This window comes from Meleagris gallopavo, chromosome 1 (assembly GCF_905368555.1).
Source record: "Meleagris gallopavo chromosome 1, MGAL_WU_HG_1.1, whole genome shotgun sequence".
Lineage (NCBI taxonomy): Eukaryota > Metazoa > Chordata > Aves > Galliformes > Phasianidae > Meleagris > Meleagris gallopavo.
The window spans coordinates 143,135,995-143,160,701 of NC_139404.1; the positions used below are offsets into that span (position 1 = coordinate 143,135,995).

The following is a 24,707-nucleotide window of genomic DNA, read 5'->3' on the forward strand; positions in this document are numbered from 1 at the left end:
TCTATGCACACTTTATTAAAAAAACATGATTATAATCATGGTGAATCTGTATGCATGATGGAAACCAGTCCAACAGGAGTATTTTTAGCTGTTTTTATGGCTATGTAGATAAGATGGAACCTTTAGTATTTCAAAGATGCAATCAATGTTTATTTCTTGCTCATAAGTAGTTCATGGACTCAACAATATTCAACAAAACATTTTTAACAGATTTCTTAATGAGTATCAATTTACAGAAAACCACCAACTAATAAATATATGAAAACAATTGCTTTTGACATCACAATGGTTAAACACATTAAATAATTCATTAAATTGTGCTTTACATCAATGAAAATCCCTAGGTCTACAAACTACCCTTTACATAGGAATAAAAGTAGATATGGTTACTCACAATACAATCTCTTAGTAGCAGAATTCACACACATTATTGCACATAAACAGAAGGAAAAATCCTAAAGAATAAGATAATTTACAGCCTATTAATTTACTCTTTTATCTCAAATATGGCAACTGATGGGAACTCTGGATTTTTCCAACATTTCTTAGAAATTACGGAGCTATTGATGTGGCCAAGAAGAAAGCCAAGGACCTTGTAGGCTATGGAACCCATTTCCCTCCATGAAACATAAACAAATAAAGCATTACAAACTGAATGGAGCCTTTCAGCGTTCAGTACCTTTTCTGAATATCCTTTTGCCATATGAAAGAAGGATATAGCAATCTGTTACATGAAAATGATTTTATCATCATCATCTCAATGCCTCATACAGGGTAATCTCCACTAGCTTGGAAAATAGACATTCCCTATCCCATACAAAAAAAAAAAAAAAAAAAAAAATCATATGTATCAGGGGAACAGCAATGGAAGAAAAATGTAGCGGAGATAAAACAAATTTTATAGCATCAGTGCTCAGTACTGGTAAGGACTGTGGTGGGAAACAACCTACTAGTACAGATTGAAAAGTCTGGAAGGACAGCCTGAGAAAGGTCCCTAATAACACACTCAGTCATAGTTACTGATACTTGAACCTCTTGAAAATGTGTAGGAAACAAGACCTTCCCAGCTAGAAGTAGGAAGCCAACTCTGAAACACTTTCAGATTCAAGAGTGATGTGATCCACCATTTGGATTGGTTGAACAAAGACACTAAAGTTAGGTATTTGGCTGTGGATCTGATTTCCTTCCTAGATACGAGATATGATTTAGTAGTTTGTGGTGGTAGCAAGGGTAATGGAAAGATGGTTGGACTAAATGATCTTGCAGATCCTTTCCAATCTTATGAGTCTATCTATGAATTTTTTTACTCTCTATTTCTGTTTCTAGCAAACTGCAGGTAACTACCACATGCAGGGCAGAAGTCCTAGCAAGGCTATTACAGCCTCATTGCTAATGCAATTGCAATTGCAATGAATAATACAAAAAATGATAAAGTGTATTTTTTTTTTCATTTCTCCATGGCAGAAAAGCATTTTATTGTTAGCATTGATAAGTGAGGAAGAGAGGAAAAAATTCCATTCCTTAATAAAGCACAGCCCATAGGCAATAGGCTGAGTTCTTGGACTAGACATCAAATTACCAAGAACTCGTTTCAACAACACAGCATGTTTCTCCGGCCGCTCCAAGCCTACAGCAAACTATAACTGGAAAAGGCAGCCAGTGCTGAAGATGTGATGGGAGAGATTAGTAAGTACATCTCCATTACAAAAGAATGAGATTCGTTTCAGCACCACAATAGCAGAAGCCAAATTGCCTTGTTTAAACAACAAAATGAAGCCACTACCATGGACAGAAATTCTACAGTGTTGTTGCTCACAAATGTTTTGAAAGGAACACACTGCTCTTCGATCTTACAGAGCTGGTGTAGTTACAGTGAAGCCTGCACTGTCAGAGCAATGAAAACTGGAACTGAAAACTGGAAAAGATTTAGGTTGGATGTCAGGGGGAAGTTCTTTCCTATGAGAGTGAGGTGCTGGAACAGGCTGCCCAGAGAGGTTGTGGATGCTCCAGTCCTAGAGGTGTTCAATGCCAGGTTGGATGGGGCAGCCTGGTCTAGTATTAAATGGGGAGGTTGGAGGTCCTGCATGTGGCAGGGGGGTTGGAGATTCATGATCCTTGAAGTCCCTTCCAACCCTGGCCATTCTGTGATACTGTGATTCTGTGAAAAGACAGATGAACCAGGACCTTTATTCTTCTGCTGCTTTACATTATTTTGGGCGCTGCCCTCGAGAAGAAAAAGCTGCATGCTTGTGTCTTAAGACAAGTCCACCTGGAAGTTTTTCAGAACTGCCTTATTTTGTATGTGTCAGGAATATCTGCTAAGGATGGCAGCAGTGTTGGCGCTTAACTGCTGTAGCTGTAGGGAGCTGATGGGGCCATGGGCTCTGATGACAGCAAGATCTCAGCCTCCGATTCCACAAAACCAGTGCTATGTGACACACAGGCTCCAGGAAAAAGAAAAAACAACAGAACTCTTAAATTTTAACTAAGTCCCAAGCGTTAAGGCAAATCCCATTAATGTAGATACTACAGCACATTAGCAGCTCTTCAAGACCCTAATTTTGTCTCCTGGGGAATGACTGACAAAAAGGTTAGGCATTGCATTAAGGTATTGCCAAACTATTAAATTTAATGTAAACTGCCCAAAGACTGCTTTGATTTTCCTCATTAGGTTTTGTCTCGCGTTGTGCAGAAGTCTGGAGAGCTGTTTGTGTGCCTAGAGAACTGAAACTGATGCTTTGAGCAACTGGTGGGGTTGCAGGGAAGAATTTCTGCTCTCCCTCTCTCCTTTCCCCTCGAAAGATAACACTGCACTTCCAAAATGAAAAATGAGGCCCCTGTTGCTGTGAGCAGCGTGTTGAGGCAGTCTTCTGGAGAGAGAGGCAGGGATGAGACAAACGGGATGCTTTTGGTGCTGACGGACACTTTACAAATGGGACTTATTCTGTTTTCTTGTTTATCTTTCTCCTTAATCCAAATTTGTCCTAGCATCTTTCCTTTCACACCCTCGGTTTCTCTCCCGCACACAGAACAGCAGCCCTGCTCCTGCCCATCTCTGCCTCTGCCACAGGGCCCTTCGGGGTCCCCCTGGCACTCCAGCTCCCTGTGCTCGCAGAGACAAGAAGAGCAGTCACAGACCCTGGACATGGTGTATGGAGTGCCACAGGCACCTTCCCTTCCCTTGCACACACAGCGAGAGTCAGTCTGTAAATGTTTCAGTTCAAACCTCTGAAAGACGCGGGTATTTCTATGTGAGTGAAGAGCCTGGGAGCCTCTTCAGGGCTCCAGACAGGACGTCGTGCAGTCTTCTCTAAGATGGACATCCCAAGTTTGGGCAGGAGAATGACTGCAGTCCGTGATTTCCCTTCTGAAGGCAGAGGTGGGAGGAGGTGTATGCCATCCACCAGTGGAACAGGAATTACGGACCAACAGCCCTGCTGCTTACCACAAAAATAGCACACTGATGTCAAGAAGAATATTGCCAATAAGCTACATCAGTACTGAGGTGTCACCCCAGTAGCCTCCTTCACTTCTTAATGTTCTTTATGATATTCCAAGTTGAACATATTGTTGTATGCATTAACTCTTAACGGGATCGTTAGATCGTATTTTTGATATTGTGCATAGATAAGCAGCAAATAACACTGTTGGAACTAAAAAAGATACAGCATGCATTAAAAACAACATTTGGAAATAAGGGATAAATTTTCAAACTTGACTTCTTTTTCTGCAGCACGTTAAACTTTTAATGAGTGGCTAAAAACTTGAATTCTGAAAATAAGTGAGAAATGTGCATCTACATCAGGTGCTCCACTATCTCTAATTAGTAAATCTGTAAGGTAAAAGCCATTCATGCATGCAATAATATACTTTCAGCATCTTGATTTAGCAGCCACGTTGAGGCACTTAGAGAAATTTCCTCCTAATGCTTTAGATTTATGTTAGAAGAAGAAGGAAAAAAACTCCCTCAAAAGATCTCCGATGCACAGGACCCTCTTTTTAAAGTTCCACTATTACAAATACAATCAAGAAAAAAAAAAATCAGAATAAATAGGTGCAGTTAAGAATGTAATGTGTGGACAAAGAATCCATTGAATCTTTTTGTAGACAAGGAATAAAACCAGATACAGACCTCTCTTCATGAAAACAACTAATTTACAAAGAATCCTCATACAGAATAATAAATATCAAGCCTTCCCAAATATCTACTATGTATCCTATAAAAATGAAAGCTGAGGGTTTTTTTGTAGCTACTACCATAGTTAGAGAGAAAACCAATTTAAATTGTGCTCACTTGGCATTAATGTATTTTAACAGACAATATCATAAACCTGCCTGTCTTCACAGACAATATATCTCCAGGCTTTTGCAGCAAATCTAGAAAATGTCACACTAATATTCAAGCTTCTCCTGCTCTCTCTTTCCTCTCTCCTGTAGTTCGCTTAGCCCCTCTTCACCTTTTGTGAATGTGAAGGCTGATTTCATTGCCTACAGTCAGATAATCTTGGCAGTGTGTGGCCAGCTGCAGCAAGGTCCTCATTTCCCAGTTTTTGCATTCCAGCTTTCCCTTTGCCACACACACTCCAAAAGACGGCTGCTACCTGGCTGAGTCTGATACCCTTAACATCTGCAGAGAAATAAACTAACCCCCGCCATCAATTCACTTACAAATGATCTCTGACGGCAGGTTTACAGAAAAGAACAAGCACTACATCAATCCCACATTTCCTATGTCTTTTTTAATCTCCGCAGCAAATTCTTTCCTTAATCAAAACCCAGCATGTAGAAGTTTGAAGGGCAATATGTTTGCCTCCATTTCATTCACGAGGAAGCTACACACTACAGTTGCAAAGGACAATATGAAATAAACCAGCTCTCACAACACAGAGGAATCAAAACAAATTTTTTTTTTTCCAATTCTGATTCATGTCTGCACAAGTTTTGATAGCTCAGATTGTAGAGGGTATGTCTGGACACAGCCCTCTCTTCAACCCATTCTCACAGCTTAGGGTTTTGAAGGAAGTCTGTTTGGATAGGAATCTGTCCTACTGCTATTAATAACACTAATTAATGTACACAGAGAAAAAAAATATATTCTTCTTACTGACAGAAAGCAAGAAAAACTGAGACAAGGAAGGTTAGCTGTCAGATGCTGTATCATTTACCATGGCGGGTGGCCTTCCTTGGCTGACTTTCAGGCAGCCGAGCTGCACAAAGCCTCTCTGATTCTCCCATGGGTTTGGCAAGATGGAGGAGTATTACCACCGTGCAACCTGGCTGTTATAATCTTCAGTAACAGCTACTTCTGCCGCCTCCTCCCTTGGCCACTGGTGAGCTCTCTGCTCCCGCAGCAGTCTCCGCTCCTCTCGCCTCTTTAGGCGGTTCAGCTGATGCTCCTCTTGCTTGGAGTACTGAAAGCGCTGCAAGAACAGATCCTTGGCGTAGTCATAAAGCTGCATGTCCAAGAAGTTCAGCTCCTCTATCCGTTGCCGCACATCCTCACCGATGTCCACATTGGAGGCCCGTGTGACGTTGAATTGGGTGAATGGGGAAATGAATTTCAGGTTGAATGTCCTCTCGAAGAGATATTGTGTTTTCCTCTGAAATTCTGTAAGCCCAAAGAAGGCCATATTTTTCAGATTGCTCTTGGCGCTTTGGAGAAGAATCACGTTTCTCTCAGTCTCGTTCATAAAAGTCAAGTTGTAGCATCCCACCAGGCTGAGATCTGCCAGCATGCGCACCTGGCGGTTGTTGGCTAAGTTGTAGCTACAGTCCATGAACTCCTGTAAACTGACTCCAGACCAGTCATCTCCTTCATAACAGGTTGGCAGCTCGTCTGGTGTTGGGCTTCTTCCATCACACATATGAAGGGAAGTTTTCCACGTTGCACCCCTCTGGACATGCTTCCATTCACTCAAGTATCGTGATACTGGATCCCTCAGCATTGTGATGTAATAGAAGTTCCTGAAACATATCATTAAACATAGTTTTAAGATTCAGTGGATTTTTCTTATTTTATTCTCCAACAAAACGATTCCCAGTGGCCATCACCACACACCCCCTTCACTTTTTTCAGTGTAAGGCAGACACTTAAAGTGACTATTTCTGAGATGATAAAAAGATTAAAGCTTCACAAGCACTGAGAATAAAACACAAGGTACGTTGAAAGAGAGAAATGAAAGGAAGTAAGCAGTTATCAGAGGAAAGGAGTTGCTTTGATTTATCAGCTGTTCAGCGGTCGTTATTTTATGTAGAAGCCAATTAACTGAAGAGTACTCCCTTCTACTCAAAATATTAACATTCAGCAATGTTGGAAAATGCGGAAAAATAGATTTCTATAATCCTGTCACCATCCTTCTGGACTGAGACATGCAAGTATGAGACGATAACCCATACAGCACTTGGTCAGAATACACAAGAAGCACTGGCAATAGTGGCAAAATGTGGATGCTGCAAGTGCTAAAAATAATACCACATGGAAGACCAGCATAAGACTTACTTAGGAAGAGATCTATTATTAAATGGGTTGGAGTGATGATAATGAGAGGCCCCAGACCTATTCACATGACTTAATTTTAGACAAGTGCTTGACTGAAATTTATTATAATGACATAGTAGAAAAGCATTTGTTGATATAAAGATTATCATTATTCAACCTCACCTGTCAAGAATACAGAAGAGACACTAAGAAGTATTGATCTGAAATAGAGTAAATAAATGCAGCACTCACACTGTCAATTCACCTTTTAGCTACTGGGTTGAGTTTGAACATCTGTTTACAGCAATCTGAGATGGACTGCAATCGAGTATGGTTCCAAAAGGACTTCAAAAATAGTTTTCTACAGATAAATGTTTTATACAATAACTACTAACCTCAGTTGCAGGGTGATATTATAAAGACAAAACAAAACCAAAATACTTATGATTTCTGTCAGCTAGAATAATTAGCAGAAGATTCATGACTAAAATTAACACTCAGAGAGGTACAGAAATAGGCTTATAAGTTTGCATGACTCATCTGACTGCAAATAATACATTAATAAATCATGAGTCCTAAGATAAGTTTTCTTAGGAAAAGTCTTACCTAAATATTCTTACTCAAACCTACACAAGGATGAAGCAAATAAGGAGACAAGCTTGCTGTAAACAAGTTACCCAGTAAACAAACCAACATAGGGTCACAGAATCACAGAATTGCAGGAGTTGAAAGGGACCTCTAGAGATCATCAAGTCCACCCCCCCTGCTAAAGCAGGTGCCCTACAATAGGTCACACAGGTAGGCATCCAAATAGATCTTGAATATCTCCAAGACAGAGACTCCACAACCTCTCAGGGTAACCTGTTCCAGTGTTCCGTCATCCTTAACATAAGGAAGTTCTTCCACATGTTAGCACAGAACTTCATGTGTTCAAGTTTTAGGCCATTACTCCTTGTCCTTTTGCTACACGCCACCAAGAAGAGCCTGGACTCATCTATTTGCCTCCCACCTCCCTTTAGATATTTATAAACATTTATCAGATCTCCTCTCAGTCCTCTTTCCCCCAGGCTGAACAGACCCAGGTTACTCAGCCTTTCCTCATACGGGAGACACTCCAAGCCCTTTATCATCTTTGTGGCCCTCCGCTGGACTCCTTCTGGGGACGTCTTATACAAGAGCTAACCAGTTAAATTCTTGACACTACGATTTATCTTCAAGACTGATAACCTTATTTTTCAGATATCACTGACTTTCTACCACTAAAGATTCCTGTAGCTTCTCTGTAAACTTTGTCTTAGACCTTGTATTGCTGCCCCTCCAATCTGTTGATCTTTTTAGATGTTGCTAAGTGGTAATAGGTGGGTTTAAAAGTTGCTCTTGACAATTATTTATACCTCTAACTAACAGTTCTGTCTTTCCTCACTCATCTCTAACATTCCTATTTAGGCATGCTTCAGAGCACTAGCAATTCACAAAGATACCTCCTTTGCATCAATCATTTCCATTTCATCTCTGGACATGTAAATGCGCTTGCTGTGCAATAAGCAGGAATATGAAGCAAATGCAGGGAAATAAGCAGTGCATGTCTTTGCGTAACTTCCGTAGCTTTCCTCGCACAGAATGGGCAAGGAACTTCCACCTGTCCATTATGGTTCCTCCTAGTGACTGACTTCTGCAACTTGTTTTGCTATCCTGATTAATTTGCTTCTGATTTGGGCACCTTGCAGAGTTGCTTCCTTGTGTTAAGACTGAATGGCTTCTTCATTTGGAAGACAGTCTTTTATAGCATCCTGATACACATTTAGACCCCAGGGCACTAAGAGTGCAGCTACCTGCACCCCCATCCACACTTCACAACCTTCTGTTTAGCCTTCTGTTCAATACTTTTCATCACCCCTCGCCAATTTAAGCTTGGAATATCTTGAACTTCTTCCACCTGATCCTGGACACTATCCAAGAGTCACTGAAAGAAAGCTACACAGATGTATGGGGAATGCAATCCAGTATTCACAGCACTGCTGTAATTTTTTTTTTTTTTTTTAGGAGAAAGGGTGTCGTGTATTTAGAATAAGAATATAAATAAATAATATATAGGTTAAGCACATGTGTTTCAGTTGGAAAACTATCAAAATTATCTCAGGAAATTGTTTTTAAATGTTGACATTTATGGATTAAACAGAGTAGCATTTCAGATTTCTTAGTGCAAAATATGCAGTTTTCAATCACATTAAGAATGGCTGAGGAGTCAGCTCATAATAAAGAAAAAGAAATAGTTCATAAAAAAATGGGGTTGTGGTGACCTTCCATCTCCTTTTTCACTTCAATAGAAGAGAATCAAGTTAACTACAGATTGAATGTGTCTGAGCCAGTCTAAATACAGAGATGCACTTGTTCTTGCCTGTATAAATGACTCAGAGAATCACAGAATCACAGAATCATTAAGGTTTGAAAAGACATCTGAGGTCAGCTAGGCTAACTGTCCATCTACCACCAATATTGCCCACTAAACCATGTCTTTAAATACTACATCTCCCCTTTCCTTAAACACCTCCAGAGATGGTGACATCACCAATTCCCTGAGCAGCCTATTTCAGTACATGACCTCTTCTTCAGAGAAGTTTTTCCTAATACCCAACTTGAATCTCCCCGAGTGCAACTTGAGGCCATTCCCCCTTGTCCTGTTACTTTACCTGGGAGAAAAGGCCAACATCTGTTATGCCACAACCTCCCTTCAGGTAGTTGTAGAGAGCGATAAGGTCTCAACTGAGCCTCCTCTTCTCCAGATGAAACAATCCCACATTCCTCAGCCTCTCCTCATAACACTTGTGCTCCAGACCCCTCACCAGTTTTGTTGCCCTTCTTTGAACCCGCTCCAGGGCCTCAATATCCTTCTCGTAGTGAGGGGCCCAAAACTGAACACTGTACTCATAGTGGAGCCTCACCAGAGCAGAGTACAGGGGAATGATCACCTCCCTGCTCCTGCTGGCAACACTATTTCTGATAAAGTTATGATGCCACTGGCCTTCTTGGCCTCCTAGGCACACTGCTGGCTCATGCTTAGCCAAGTGTTGACCAATACCCCCAGGTCCATTTCTTCCACGCAGCTTGCCAGCCACTCTGGCCCAAGTCTGTAGCGTTGGCTGAGGTTGTTGTGGCCACAGTGCAGGACCCAGCACTTGGTCTTGTTGAACTTCATCCCATTGGCCTTAACCCAGCTATCCAGCTTGCCCAGATCCCTCTGTAGGGCCTTCCTACCACTAGACAGATTGACACTTCCTCCCAAAGTGGTGTCATATCTGCAGACATATCACAGAATCATAGAATGGTCTGGGTTGAAAAGGACCACAATGATCGTCTAGTTTCAACCCCCCTGCTATTTGCAGGGTCGCCAACCACTAGATCAAGCTGCCCAGAGCTTGAATGCCTCCAGGGATGGGGCATCCACAACCTCCTTGGGCAACCTGTTCCAGTGTGTCACCACCCTTTGAGTGAAAAACTTCCTCCTAATACCTAACCTAAACCTCCCTTGTCTTAGTTTAAAACTATTGCCCCTTGTTCTATCACTATCCATCCTTGTACTGAGAGTGCAGTCAATTCCCTAGTCCAGATCATCAATAAAGATACTGAACAGGACAGGCCCCAACACCGAACCCTGGCGAGCACCTTTCATGACCTGACGCCAGCTGGATTTAGCTCCATCTACTATCATTTGCCAATGACCTCCTTGCTTTAAGCATGTTCCTAACTACGTGGCTGTTAAACTCCAAAGGTAGCCTCAGGGAGTAATTCTCAGCAAAGAAGTAAGCATTAACTTGTTACTCTGGTTTGACACAGCAAACTCGTCCAAGACTTCTTGTCTTCATTTCAATGGACTTCACAATTGACTAGTCAAAATCAAACTGGTGCTGCAGACAACCCCAGTGTTTAAAGGCTAACAAAGCAGAACATGCTGGCATGTCAGTGAAGAGATGTTTCATACAAAACCTTCCAAATGGATTTAAAAACATGTAGAAAAAAATACATTAAAAACAACATATGTGGATACATAAGTAACAGTACTGAAAATGACCACAAATCTGTCCCAAACTAGGAGGGTTGCTGGGAGAACTGATAACACACACCTGGTTCAACAGCTGAGGATCAATTGAGCATGCATCTAAAAAACAACTGATGACTATGAATCAATCATCTTAGCCCATAAATAGTGAGCAGTTCAAGAGCCCATTGAGCTCTCCTACATGGCAGCTGGCTGCATGTCAGTATCTCCTCTTGAAAAGGGATGCCTCTTGAGTTACATCTGCTCAGAGATCCTTTACACCTTGATGTCAAAATGCCTTGTTGATACAAATTCTCAGTGTGACTAATGGTTTGTTTTAGGCTTTGTTAGCCTCACTAATGTCACAGCTTAGATAGATCATAATCTTTGTTAGCTTCACTAAGATTCAATCTTAGATGAACAGTTCACACATAATCTCTTAGGCATAAAGCCATTGATCAAGTCTGGGACGAGGTGTAAATCCATCCTCATCTCAGCTCCTTCCCTCCATGGTTCAAGGAGTTTTGAAAACAGTGGGGGTCAACTCTGAACCTCATGAGACAACAGGAGGGCCTCCTCAATTTTTAGGCATAAACCGCTAAGTAAGTTTGGGACTAGGAGTGGATGTAGCAACACCTCAGCTCCTTATGTCCATCGTTTAAAGAGTTTAGAAAGCCGGGGCGTCTACTTTGAACCTTGTGTCTCAAGAGGAGGGCCCCCTATCTGAGTGTGTATTACCCTATCCTCTATGCATTAAATAATCAAGTGTTTCCAGCCATCTTGAAATCTTGTTGTTGCCAACTTAATCAAGCTTAGTGAAATCAATAGAATGTATCTGTATTGTACCAACAAATGTGTTCTAGATTCTCTCTTATGAGAGCAGTATAGTCTAGTTGTTTCTAATTGTGACGGCAGCTACAAGCTCAGTACCAGTGCAGCGCTGTCTCATTCCCAGTAGCTTGAGAAGCTTCATATGTGAAATGCTGCTATTTACAGCAGAATTAGAAAATACTTGGAAATTCAGAAAGTACTAGTCCCACCAGTATGAAATCTAGTCTGTTAGCATTAGGCAGAAGAAACCCTACCCTTAATTAATAAAACAGATAAAATGAACATCTAGCTATGTTTCCAAAACATGTATTTCTTTCACATTGTAAGGTATTATAATATAAATACTGCAATCTTACATTAATCCCTCAGTAGCATTGCCCTGATCTATTTCAGTGGAGGAGATTATTGAGGGTGAACCCAAACCAGGGCATTTTTTGCTTTCTATCATCATGAAACTGACATCCAGGCTGAGGAAGATTTACTATACAAAGGAAGGATCCCCATGCATGGAGAACAAAACATACTGTAGGGCCTCCTCGGGAAAAAGGATGAATGACATCTCTGGCACTCCTGCTCTTGCATGGAGCAGCCAGCATAAGGAGAACTCTCACAGCACTTCTGGAGGCTGAGTGGTGAAAAAGCAAGCAGCAAGCAAGCAGAGATCTTTTCATTCAAAGAGCGAGGCAAGACCTTACTGCAGGGATTGATGAGCTTCATAAAAGGAGAAGAGCGCGCTCACAGCAGCTGTGCAGAGATGGAGAAATATTTGAGGTGGAAGAAAAGGCAATCATAGGAGAATATTTTCTAAGACACTAACAGCCAGATGAAAGAAGAACCAAAATGACTGAAAAGCGCAAGTGCATCATAAAAACACCCACACTTCTTCCTGGTAGAAGAGAAAATAAGACCTATTCACGTTTATGTCCCAAGCTCTGACAGAACGTTACCAGCTTTAGCCCTGGAAATAAGCGTACTCCCTTGGCAGGTTCTGAAATGCCCATCCTGACAGTACACTTGTGCTAAGGACAGAGGCTGCCCATATGAGATGAAATGTTAGGAAGGATCTGAAGTACACAAGCAAAAACTGTGTGCTTCCCAGTTTTGTCCTCAAGCCTGCATTCAGAATGGCAATAGCAGAGCAAACCAGTGGTCAGCTATCCCTCTTCACTCAGCTTTGAGCGGCATGGTCTAGAGTGGTCACAGGTGTGGACTGATGGTTGGACTAAATGATCTTAGTGGTCTTTCCAATCTTAATGATTCTATGATTCCATCATTCAGGTTGTAAGTACTATCAGCCTGGTAACAGAGCATTGAGCAGGATAAACAGGTGAAACAAACTATGGATAGCGCACTATGTGAGTAATTTGGGCATGTGAACACACAGCAAGAATGGTGGGGGAAAGCAGAAAGTGAAGTGGCACTGATGGGCTGGTGGTAATATAAGCTGGTCAAGTCACAGAATAACAGAATGGCCAGGGTTGGAAGGGACCTCAAGGATCATGAAGCTCCAACCCACCCCTGCCACATGCAGGGCCACCAACCTCCTCATTTAATACTAGACCAGGCTGCCCAGGGCCCCATCCAATCTAGCCTTAAACACCTCCAGGGATGGATGGGGCATCCACAGCCTCTCTGGGCAGCCTGTTCCAGCACCTCACCACTCTCTCTGTAAAGAATTTCCCCCTGACATCCAACCTAAATCTTCCCTCCCTCAACTTAAAACCATCTCCCCTTGTCCTGCTGTTATCTACCCTTTCAAAGAGTTGATTCCCCTCCTGTCTGGAGGCTCCCTTTAGGTACAGAAAGGCTGCAATGAGGTCACCCCGCAGCCTTCTTTTCTCCAGGCTGAACAAGCCCAGCTCCCTCAGCCTGTCTTCATAGGGAAGGTTCTCCAGCCCCCTGATCATCTTTGTGGCTCTCCTCTGGACCCTCTCCAACAGCTCCCTGTCTTTCTTGTACTGGGGGCTCCAGACCTGGACACTATTCCAGATGGGGCCTCACAAGAGCAGAGTAGAGGGGGACAAGTCATACAAGCATAATGCAGATGTTTCAGTCCGTGACTAGCAGCACTGCAGTGCTGTGCATAGCTGCATCTATGTTATGCTTAATTTACAGATAATCTGCCCAGCGTGACAAAAGCTGGCTGTATACTTCTCCTGAATAACTGTGCTACTAAGAAAATGCGATGAAGCGGCACATGTTCAGCTTAACCATGAGGTTGGATAAACACCAGCTAGCAAGCAGACTTTTGTGTAGGTGTAGCAACAGCACATAGATTTCTTAAGCTTAGCATCTGCTAGAGGATGCTAGACAGCTGTGATGGGAATGGTTTTCTAAGCCATCCCTTTAAAAACTTTGTGATCTTAATACTGTTAGCTGTGCTCTCAGATTGTCATGGATTTCATTATATATATCTTTTACTGAAAGTGTCACCACTTTCAGTAAAAGTCAACTAAGACACCCCTAAGAAGTCAACGTTTATCCATTCTTACCACGTACCTCACCAACTCAGCATGTAGGAACGACGCTCAGCTGGCTGGTTTTCTGGAAGATACGAGTCTCCACCACTTCTATTATTTTTAATTGGGATGGTGAGCACTGCACATACTTCACACAGTGGTAGCAGTGTTCCTATAGCCACTCAGCTACTCCACATTAAAGGAAAAATTTGCCACTTCAGATAAATTAAATGTAAGAAATATAATTTGTGTTTTGTGGCACAAAACTAGACATCTCATTATTCATCTGGGATTTTGCCCCTCGAAATGGTCAGTTTCCAATTTCCGAACTGGCCACCAGCTTTTGTTGTTTAATCCTTTTGCCATCCCAGTGACGTATGGTGCAGCAACATCTGCAGGAAACCCCTGCTCAGAGATAGAGCAGGATACTACTTCCAAGCTAAGAACTCTCAGTTCAAGGATCTGCATAAAAGCTATGCATCTAAGCAGCATCAAAAGCCACCAGGGAGCTGCCTAACTCAGTAATGTCTGGAGAGTTACGCAGCTGGCCAAAGGTAGGTGCTGACTCTAGAATGAGCTACATCACTTCAGAGACACCCTATACATTGTACTGTGTATGCTGACCATAGTGGGATCTTAGATGTCTGTAACTTCAGTATATCTATCTTGTAGACACTTATATAGAAGTCTCAATCTGCAAGGCATGGAGTCAAGGAATGCCTGCCTATACAGAGTAAAAACTTCAAGCCAACCTTGAAAACTAACTAGTCACGTAACATTATGTAGTGAGTGAGAAGTAACTACTTATTGTGTTTATTATATACATACCAGTCATGTCAGGATATCTCCTTATAAGCAAAGTTTTAGGGCTGGAGCATTCCCAAAATAAAAAGAAGCTTTAACTAAGCTTTGCATTATTTCACACGCATCTTCAGATGAAGATAAAGTCTACCATAATTTTGTTGTCCTTACTGATCTAAATAAAATGAGGAAAGGGCTTCGAGTCAGACAGCGTATATCAGATTTCTAACCCTGGATTGCAAGAGAGATTGCTTAGGAACTAAATTGCAACAACAGCCTGTTACAGCCAAGAGAAATTTGGCATTTGGCACTGGGAAGCACTTACAAAATGTGAAACCTCACATTTCTTTGCATTTTAAGAAGAATACTCCCTGTTAGCAGTTTCAGTTTCTGTTTCATTAATCTGTTGCTTTAGCACTCATTATAAAAGTCCAGATTTTTTGTTTAGAAATTGCAAACATTTTTTCCAAAAATATAACTTCTGGAACACCAAATTAACTTCTGTATCTGTGCTAGCAGAGAAAACTCACAAAAGCTTTATAGCACCATTTTATTTAATTTATTTATTTACTTATTTTTGCATGGCTGCCAATGAGAAGATTAGTGTCCTACAGCTGATTAAAGAATGTCAAATAACAAAGAATGTCTTTAGAGATCACTCACTCTCAGACATCAAACAACTGTTAACAGCAGTGATTTAGAGTAATCCAGAAGGGGAAAAAGAAGAAAGTGAACCTGTGGCAACAGAAATGCTGCATGTACAACATTAGGAATTTTTCTACCCAAGAAGTCTAACTTGCCTTCAAGTAAAGCTAGGGCAAATTCAGTAATGGTATATGAAGGACTGTTATCACACGAAAATAATAAGATGCTAGTTAAGCTATTCCAAAAATAGTTTTAATTTCATGTTAAATAGAAAATATGTGACTTAATTTGAAAGTCCAGCAGTATATCTGTCACCATCAGTAGTAACAAATACATTTATGTGGATTATATGTATTTTTCTTCTTAAGTGCAGCACAAACAAATAGGCCCAGGACTATGCAAACTGATGATTTCCTTTTGAAAGACTATAGGCTTTTGGAATTAGGAGCTGTGATTTTCTATGTGCATCTTTTGTATGTAAAAGATTTTGTAATTATGTAAAGAATAACCATTTTAAATAGGAATCGTTTTCTACACTCACATTGCCATAAGCCCTTCAAAATCATTACTGAACACGGTTCTCAAGATCTACTGCAAAGAAAGGAAACTGTGAGTGCTGTGACTCTTTCTTCCTGACACAGGAGAATACCTACTTGTGAAGATGCAGACTTTAGCAAAGTATTTTAAACACGTCAAAGACGTTAAGTGGGTACCAAACTTCCAGTATTAGAGGTTACTGAGAAGAAAGAGTCAGGTTCTTTGCTGACATACACAATAGGACAATGAAAGAAAATAGTCAAAAATTGAAAAAGAGGACGATACATGGAAAATAACTTTCACTAGCAGAGTAACTAAGTGTTCAGAAAGCTTTGCCTGAAGATGTTGTGCACCTTCCATCCTTGGAGATTTTGAAGATCTGACTGGAGAGAGCCATGAGCAACCCTGTCTACATTCAGTAGCCTTGCCCTGGGAAGGATGTTGGTCTAGGAACCTTCCAGGGTCTCTTCCCATCCCAGTGCTTTCATGGTTCTGTGTGACCATGCACAGACTGATACCAAATGCACAGACATGTAGAAAATACATCAAAACATAAAACACCTGCCAACTAGATCATACCTATCATCCCTTGTTCCTTCCAGGCTACCCAAGACAGAAGACAGAGTACAGGGAACGTGCTTTGCCTTTCACAAGATTGCTTTTATATATGGTTTTAAGTAGGGAGATAACACTCCGGATGACTGAGGAGTAATGAAATAGCTACCCTTGGTTCTAGTCCCAGCATTTCAGAAAATGCACACAGATAGATATCAATATGCATGAGTTATCTGAGCTACTGCATAGATTCTTTGTATGCTGCATTTAGACTCAAATTTTCAAAAAGAGTGCATAAAGTTAAGCAAAGTTAGTGAAGAAAGTCTAGAGTATAGCGAGCTAAGGATGCTCAAGCGCATGGAAAGCATAGTCTGCTATTTTATTTAGCTACAGGAGGCTCCCAAGATTATCAGTCTCCTCTCTGCCAGCAATCTGTTATCCCCTTCAAGAAACACCCTTTTGAAGAATTCTTTTCACTCCATCACTCTGACTGGGATGCTTCTTATGGTTAGGAACATGATTTTTGTTCCTAGACTAAATCTTGTCCTGGCCTAGTTACATCCAGTTGTTCTTGAGTTTGCCCTGCAAATACATCAAGAGGATTTATAATGGAACATCAAAGGAGGAGAGAAGGCCTCTAAGCCTTCATTATTCAAAGTTATCTGTTTGTTATTGTATTTTGTGATAAGAAAAGCTAGAAGTGACCATGCTGCATTCCCCCAGTACCCTCCGGTCACACTTAGACTGCATCAACATTTGATATGAGCCTCATAAAAGTAAGTCATGCTGAAAGCACCTGAGACCGGTACTGGATTTTGACCATGCAAGCAGTCCATCTTTGCATTTAACCTTGCAGTATCTCACATTTCACTGCACACAACTAGAATTGGGCAAATTTCACAAGGCTTCACAGGCAGTTTGTATTATAAATACTTAAATCCACTAGCAATGTATTATCTGACACACCCTCCCATTACAGTTGTTGGGGTTTTTTTGTGCATCACTCTGGAAACTCCTACTCACTGCATTACTGGGATACACATATAGAATCCTGCTCCTCCTTCCATTTCAGCACTCAGTTCATAGAGGAAATGCATTTCAGCAGAGCTGCAAAAGCATGACCTTGCAGTTTGTGCCAGCAAACTTCATTCCACCTCTTTCACTGATATCCTCAAAGTCATTAAGCAAATTCCATTAACATACTTTAGCTTTTTGTGCTAACATCATTAATGAAAACATGTAATTGGATAAAACCTAAGACCAGCCCTGAGGAAATTCATTAATAACTTTTCTTTAAACAGAAATTTCCTCTTTTGGCACATCCCAGTTTGTTAACTTCCACCTACCAGCTTCTCGTCCACCAGAAAATTCTTATACTTATCTCCACGTTTTTCTGCTTTCTACAGTAGGTTTGCAAATGACCCTCTATCAAATTCTTCACAGAAGGTAAATTTGCCATCTCATACCAGAGAAAGATGTTGGCTACTTACACGTCTCAGCCCAAAGCCTGAGAACAGTTGCCCAAGCATTGCTGCATGTAAGAACATGGAGAAAGGTTAAGATGAGAAAATGACAATTTATTTGAGAATGAAGCAGGCTGGAATAGAAATGCACAGATTAGGCAATTTGAAGGAAAAACAAAACTGCCATTTTCCATCAAACAACCTTGATACAAATTGTAAATCATTTCTTGATGAGACACAAATCTAATGAAGTCCCCTCTAGAGATTTTTGTTCCTTGCCTAAACTGTATCAAGCTCAATTGTACTAACTGTTCTTCAAAATGCTGAAAAGATGGAAGTAGCAAGTGCCTTGATGAAATAAATACTAATATAAAATGTGACAATGAAATCAAATAAGAAGAATGTGATTCAAGTACATGCATAATAAAAACCTCATACTTTGCAGGGGACTGCATGTGAACACACACAGGATGAAATAAGAAATGCTATTTAAAAGCAAGAAATACACAGTGTCCATAAGATTCTCTAAAGATACTGTATGCAAGACCACATATTCCTTTGTGCCAGAGAGAATAATAAACCCTTCGTGGCCAGGATTGAAAAAGGTGGAATCTGTTCCTCACATCACCCTCATTCCATTTCATCTTCATGGTGTACTAATCATTGCCAGGTCTCATAAGGACCATGAAAATCTGGAGCACATGTGACACCTTTACTCCAGAATGTTACTCCTCCCACCTTTGCCTTTGCCATGCCACTACACAGAGAGGCAAAAAAAGAAATACGGATGTATTTGCACTACTTTCCTTCCTGCCTCCTTGGAGATCTGCCTCTAGCCTCAGCATGGGGAAGGAGCACTGACCTTGCCTCCTTCAGAAGCAGGTTACAAGTACAGGAAAGATGAGCAGAGGGGATCACCCATAGGCCTCATGTGGCAGCAGGAAGCAAGGGCTGGGCAGAGAAAAGAAAGGTGATGACAGGCAAGGGATAAGACAAGAGCAGACTTGGAGACAGTTCAGCAAGAGGGAGCCACAGCTGGAGCTTGTTCTGCCAGCTTGACTTGCAAGGTTTATAAAAACTGTATTGGATAGGGACCCCTCCAGTGTGATACCTATAACCACAGGTGATGATGCTTTAGCACAACAAAATATCCCTTATTCCACAGAACAAGCCACAAAGCCTCTCTTACGGTCAGATCCCAGCCTCTCAGCAGCTTCTGGAGGACATCCTTGCTTTGGGAGCAGTCTCCCTGCTGTGGGGACTGCCTGGGCATTCAGCACTCGCTTAGCTCTGATGCAGAGAGCTGGGGACACAGAATTCCCACCTGTTCAATAGTTTAACATAAGGTCTTCTGTAATGGTTTAAGGAAAAATCCCCACACTTCATCTCACTTCAACAGCAACCAAGTGTGTGCCACAGTGGCAGGAATCCAGGCCCCATCTCTAATTTCCAGCTCATAGTTCAGTTGTAGGTGCTCTCATCCAAATCTGGGATACCTAAATGAAAATTCTGTGGGATTTTTCACTTAAACATTTTTTGAATCAGTACAGTACTGCTGCTCAATTAATAAAGTAATTAACAATAAAAAGGCCCAGTAATTGAAATCCCTTTGAAAGAACATCAATTTATTCTAAGCTTTGCCTCAAGTCTTTATTAATTCTGACATCAAGCATAATGACCTTAAATTATAAATGATCATCACAAAATCTAGACATCATAAGCATTTTCTTGTCTGCATGCTGAGTTTTTAAAACATCTGAGTTTGGTCACCACAAGTGATGTAAACAAAACAATCTGTGTTTGTTTACCTATAAGGGCACTGCTTGTCTATAATGAAAACAAAATGACAATACAGATTTTACAGAATTTCAGGTGATTCTAATGAAGAAAACGTTGTAAGAGTAGTCTTCCTCATTAACTCAATGAAGCAATTTGAAAAAAACGAAGGAAATCACTCAGCTGTAAAATGAAAAGCTAATTTTGCTTCTCCTAACATTCCTTTTCTTGTGATGTAACTACCTTTTTTTTTTCCTGCAAAGCCTTAAGTAAGCAGATGAGGAGGCGTTTAATAATTATAAGACTGCTTCTTTTTTACATTGCACTTTGTGTTTTCACTAAACTCTTTCTAGCGTTTAACCGAACCCAAAAATGCTTCCCGAGAATACAACTCACAGCTATAAACAAAATTGCTGCTTTCCCTTCTGTTGGGCGCGCATTTGTACCTGCGGCAGTCGCTATACGCAAAACTTCCACTAGGGGGCGCTCTTATCTTCCCCAAATCTTAGCAAGACGCTTAACGAGCTTTCCAACGGAGCGCGTTACAAAGCTTTTGTCGATCGATACTATGGTAGCATAGCACTTTTTTTTTTTTTTTTTTTTCTTTTAAATTAGCTAGAATTTATTAAATTACATAATTTATTTTTTTAAATACCGTAATTTGAAAGTGAATCATTGTTATATATAAAATTTCCACTCCATATTTGGCATGCAGAGAACTTTGATAAAACTTTTCCAAGTTTACTAGCTGCAGTTACAACTCAAAATAGGATCTTATATACAATTTCCCCTCCAAAACACACACACACACACACACACACAGATACACGCAGTCAGATCAAACCGCCGTGGCAAGGCAGCCTCCAAGATGCCAGGTGACTGCACTCATTGTAATTTCCAAGGTGAGTTCCAAGTAAGCACTATGTGTGGTTCCAGCTCTGCGTGAATGTACCCTCGAGGCAAAACGGTTAAGGTACAAATGGCATTAAACTTATTTACATGGTGCTCTCAACTCCCAGCACATATGGAAAACAAATATTGTTCAGGATAACATGCTATTTGCCTTAATATTATAGAAACATAGCACTGTTTGAGTTGGAAGAGACACTTAAAGGTCATCTAGTCCAACTCCTCTGCTAGATCAGGGTGCTGAGAGCCTGGTACAGCCTGACCTTGCATGTCTCCAGGGATGAGGCATCCACCACCTCTCTGGCCAACCTGTTCCAGCGCCTCACCAGCCTGATGGTAAAGAATATCTTATGTCCAATCTAAATTTCCCCTCTTACAGCTTGAAATAATTGCTCCTCATCTTAATGTTCACAGAGCTTTACAGAGAGTGTTATATATCCTCATCTTCCTAACCCATGAGATCTTTATTATTTACCATGCATACCCAACAGAAATCAAACCACCTCCTTCTGATCTCACATCTTAATGAAGGCAGCTTGTGAACATGCCAGGCTGTACCCGGTGCTGTGCTGCTATCAGCCATGGAATCCACACACTGAGAAGCAAACAAAAAGGACTTAGATGAGGTAAGGATACCCGGGCTCATAACTTTTACGAGGGATGCTCTGCCTTTCAGGGGGACTAGCAGGCATGCAATTATGTGAATTCAGCCTTCCTGGTACAGCACAAAGCCACCAATGTGCTAGCTCATTTGATTAAATATCTGTACACTGATCTCCTAGCAAACTAAAAGCAAATTTTTCATGACCATTCATCAATTCTGACTTACGAAATAGTCACATTAAACCACTGTCAATGATGGAATTTGCTGCAACACTTCTGCACCCAGGTAAAATAAAATAGCCAAGTTGCTGATGGGACACAGTATGAGATACTGTCCACAGTGTGTCATCAGAGGCATCTCTAGCTCAGCAGCCCTCCTCTGAAATGGGCAAATCCTAATCAATGAAGCACATCTCTCCAGTGGAGAGGAAGCACTTCCCAATCCCTTCAGGGCATGAACTGACTACTTGAAGCATGACATTTGATTAGCCTTATTATTGCAACTCATTTATATAAAAATGTTGGTAGAGCCCACGAAGCAATGCAACCCTCAATAAAATACAGCCAACAGCCTCTTAGCTGATGTTCCCACTCTTCTTTTTTGCCTTTAAAAACAAGGAGGAATTTATCCTTTATTTAGTCCAGCAGACTGTTGCTATACCTCACATATGCAAATACATCAGTCTTCCTAGTCTTTTCCCATAGAGATCTTTGACACTGAGATTCGACAGGATCTGGCATCCTTCTGAACCAAAGACCAAAGGAATAGTGTGCAGGAGTGTACTTTCAAATGTATCTTTCACCAAAATTAATGAACATTTGTGCAGACACTGAATACGAATTCAGGCAGTAGAAACAAAACCCATCTAAAATGAAGCCTGGAGCTACAAATATCCAGGGTTAAGCTTCTTTGTCTTTGCAAGTCTAGGTTTCTCCCCTTCACTTGGAAGAGCCAGAGTACTTTTCTGGTCACAAACGTATCTTCCTCTAGAGGAAACAGAATGATAACATAGTTATGAAAGATAATTATGCATTAACGAGGAGCAAAGTAGCTGACATCGATCCCAAATAACACAAACATTCAAATATGAAACATTAAGATTCTGTTGTAGGTCCTATACCGCTTTCTTCTTCATAACACAATATTACTGTTAGTACAATCTAACAGTGGTGCAGACACCAAACTTCAGGTTAAAACATCACAATTCCACGACCATTTCCCTACAGCTGTAATGATTGCAATGCTTGTATGAATGAATGGATTACATTATATAAACTGGGTCAATCTTATGTATGCTGAATATTGGTGGCCCTGCCTGTGGCAGGGGAGTTGGAGCTTGATGATTCCAGGAGGTCCCTTACAACCCATGATTCTATGAATATTACATGATTTTACATAAGTTAACAGCTGTACATATAAAAAAAAATCTCATTATATTTTCCTGAGAAACCTGCTCTATCAGCAAACAAACAAAGAAAAAACTGAAAAGGAGACAAACTGATCAGCTTTCGCTTATTTGCCTTGAAGATTTTCCTTTCCAACCAACAAACCAGCATTAAGCACACTCATGCAAACCACAGCTCTAAAAATAAATCACTTGAGACTTTCAGACGTTTTGCCACGTTTCCAGTAACAGCACTCTCGCTGCTAGGAACAATGATTAAGACGGGCAGGGCTTTTCCATCAAGAAACCACACCTCAAAGAGCAGCAGGAGTCCTCAGAGGTGTAGCAGGGGATGAACTGAAGGGCCACATTAGTGTTCTCTGAGCACTAATGGAAAAAGCCTGAGAACAGCCATGACCAGGGTAAGCAGGCATGGCCAATTCTTATTCCTCAACCTAACATCCATCCAACAGCCGTCTCAAAGCCTGCTGACCACCAGACTATCGACGCACAGACTGCTGGTAGCCAGGAGAGAACAGATGCTGGTGAGAAGGGAAGGCACAGGCTCTCCTTCCTAACTTCATAAAGACAGCATAGCTTTGCCCTAATCTGATTCCTCTTCCTTTTTCCCCAGTGTTCTCCACATAACAAGAAGAAATGTTTACGACAGGTGCTGTGCAAACAGTAAGAAAGCAAGCAATGAGGGATGAGTACACAGGCTGAGCTTTCTTTAAAGATTTTTTCTCTCTTAAATGTAATGCTCTTATCTCATCCCAAAACGTGGATGCACTTATTGTGAAACTGCACGCAAACTGAACAAACCACCAGTTTTCAAACACATGTAACCCAGAGGCTGAACCCTGAATTAAAAGAAAATAATTTGATTATAATAAAGAACCCATGCTAGATGCTTTGGAACAAAGGATCTGTGGGTGAAATTCTTAAATCACTGCACCCCGAGCACAGTCTCAACACTCAAACTGAGAAGGCAGCTGAGATTCCTCAGCATTATGAGGACTGCAAGATTTCTGGCTTACTCTATATACATCTACCTTTATGTTTTTCTTTCTCTCCCAGGCTCCCTCACACTCTTCGGCACCATCTTTTTTTTTTTCTTTTTTTTTTTTCTTTTTCTCTACTTGCAGAATTTCCAAAGAAAAATATTCTAAACAAGAGAGGGAAGCACTTGAAAGTGTGGAAAAATATTAAAATAGTCAGAACCTGTATAATGGGCATAACTCATTACCCCCCAACAGCACTTCACCGTGCTATGCCCATTCAGTCTGGCTTTATGGCTGCACGCTGGGGATACGCAGCACTGGGGTAAGAGGTGTGTTGGCCTAGAATCACAGAATCGTTTGAGTAGGAAGGGATCCTTATGGGTCATCTAGACCAACCACCCTGCAATGAACAGGGACACCTACAGCTAGATCAGGTTGAGCAGAGCCCCGTCCAGCCTGACCTTGAATGTCTCCAGGGATGAGGCATCCACCACCTCTCTGGGCAATCTGTTCTAGTGCTTCTAGTTTAGGCACATGGCTGCTTCCCCATCGGCAGTTTCACAGTGCTGCCCTCATTTGTGCTTCTACATCTACAAGCTGCCTGGATGGGGAGCTTTGTGCAACTTGGTATTTTCAAATTCTGGCTCACCGAAACTGGAACCATCCCATTTCTGCATCCCAGACACACCATTTTAGACTTCTTAAGGGCTCAGTTTAGTTCACTGTGCATCAGATACTTCAATGTCAGTTCAGGTTTTCTTAACAAATCTTAGAGTCAGAATGCTTTTGCAAAAAACCTCACTGTAACTTCCTATAAATCCTGTAACAGTTTCAGTATTGTAACAGTGCAATTAACTTCCTTCTGTTAAAGCTTTGGCTTTCTGAAATAGAAGAATTGTGTTTCGTGAAAAGAAAGCTGCACGGAAAATATCATATAAAGAGAAGTTCAAGGAGCTACTCAACTGGTTCATGGGAGACAAACTCAGCAAAAGCTATTAAATACATAGGCTTCTCCACCAAGCAAGAAATTCTGAAGCCTTGAGCTTTTAGATGAAGGACTATATTCAGGAATAGTGCAGTGATGTGCTTACCCTGTTGGAGACAAGGTGTTGGGCGGGATGAACGTTCCGTTTGACTCAGCTTGGCTGTCCCTGTGCTACTATATTCCTCTCTCAAGCCACCACACAGTGTTGTTTCTTTTTAATTAACTGTGATCAGGGAAATCTCT

The 24,707-nt window shown here is 41.2% G+C and overlaps 1 protein-coding gene across 1 annotated transcript in view; it reads right to left on the reverse strand.

Annotated features, from left to right (window-relative positions):
* Positions 1-121: 121 nt before the first annotated feature.
* HS6ST3 (heparan sulfate 6-O-sulfotransferase 3) overlaps positions 122-24,707 on the reverse strand; it is a 281,373-nt gene continuing 256,787 nt past the window's right edge. The window contains exon 2 of the mRNA XM_085215627.1: positions 122-5,964. Within this exon, the coding sequence (XP_085071753.1) occupies positions 5,259-5,964 (706 nt within the window). The 3' untranslated portion in view covers positions 122-5,258. The remainder of the gene's footprint in view (positions 5,965-24,707) is intronic.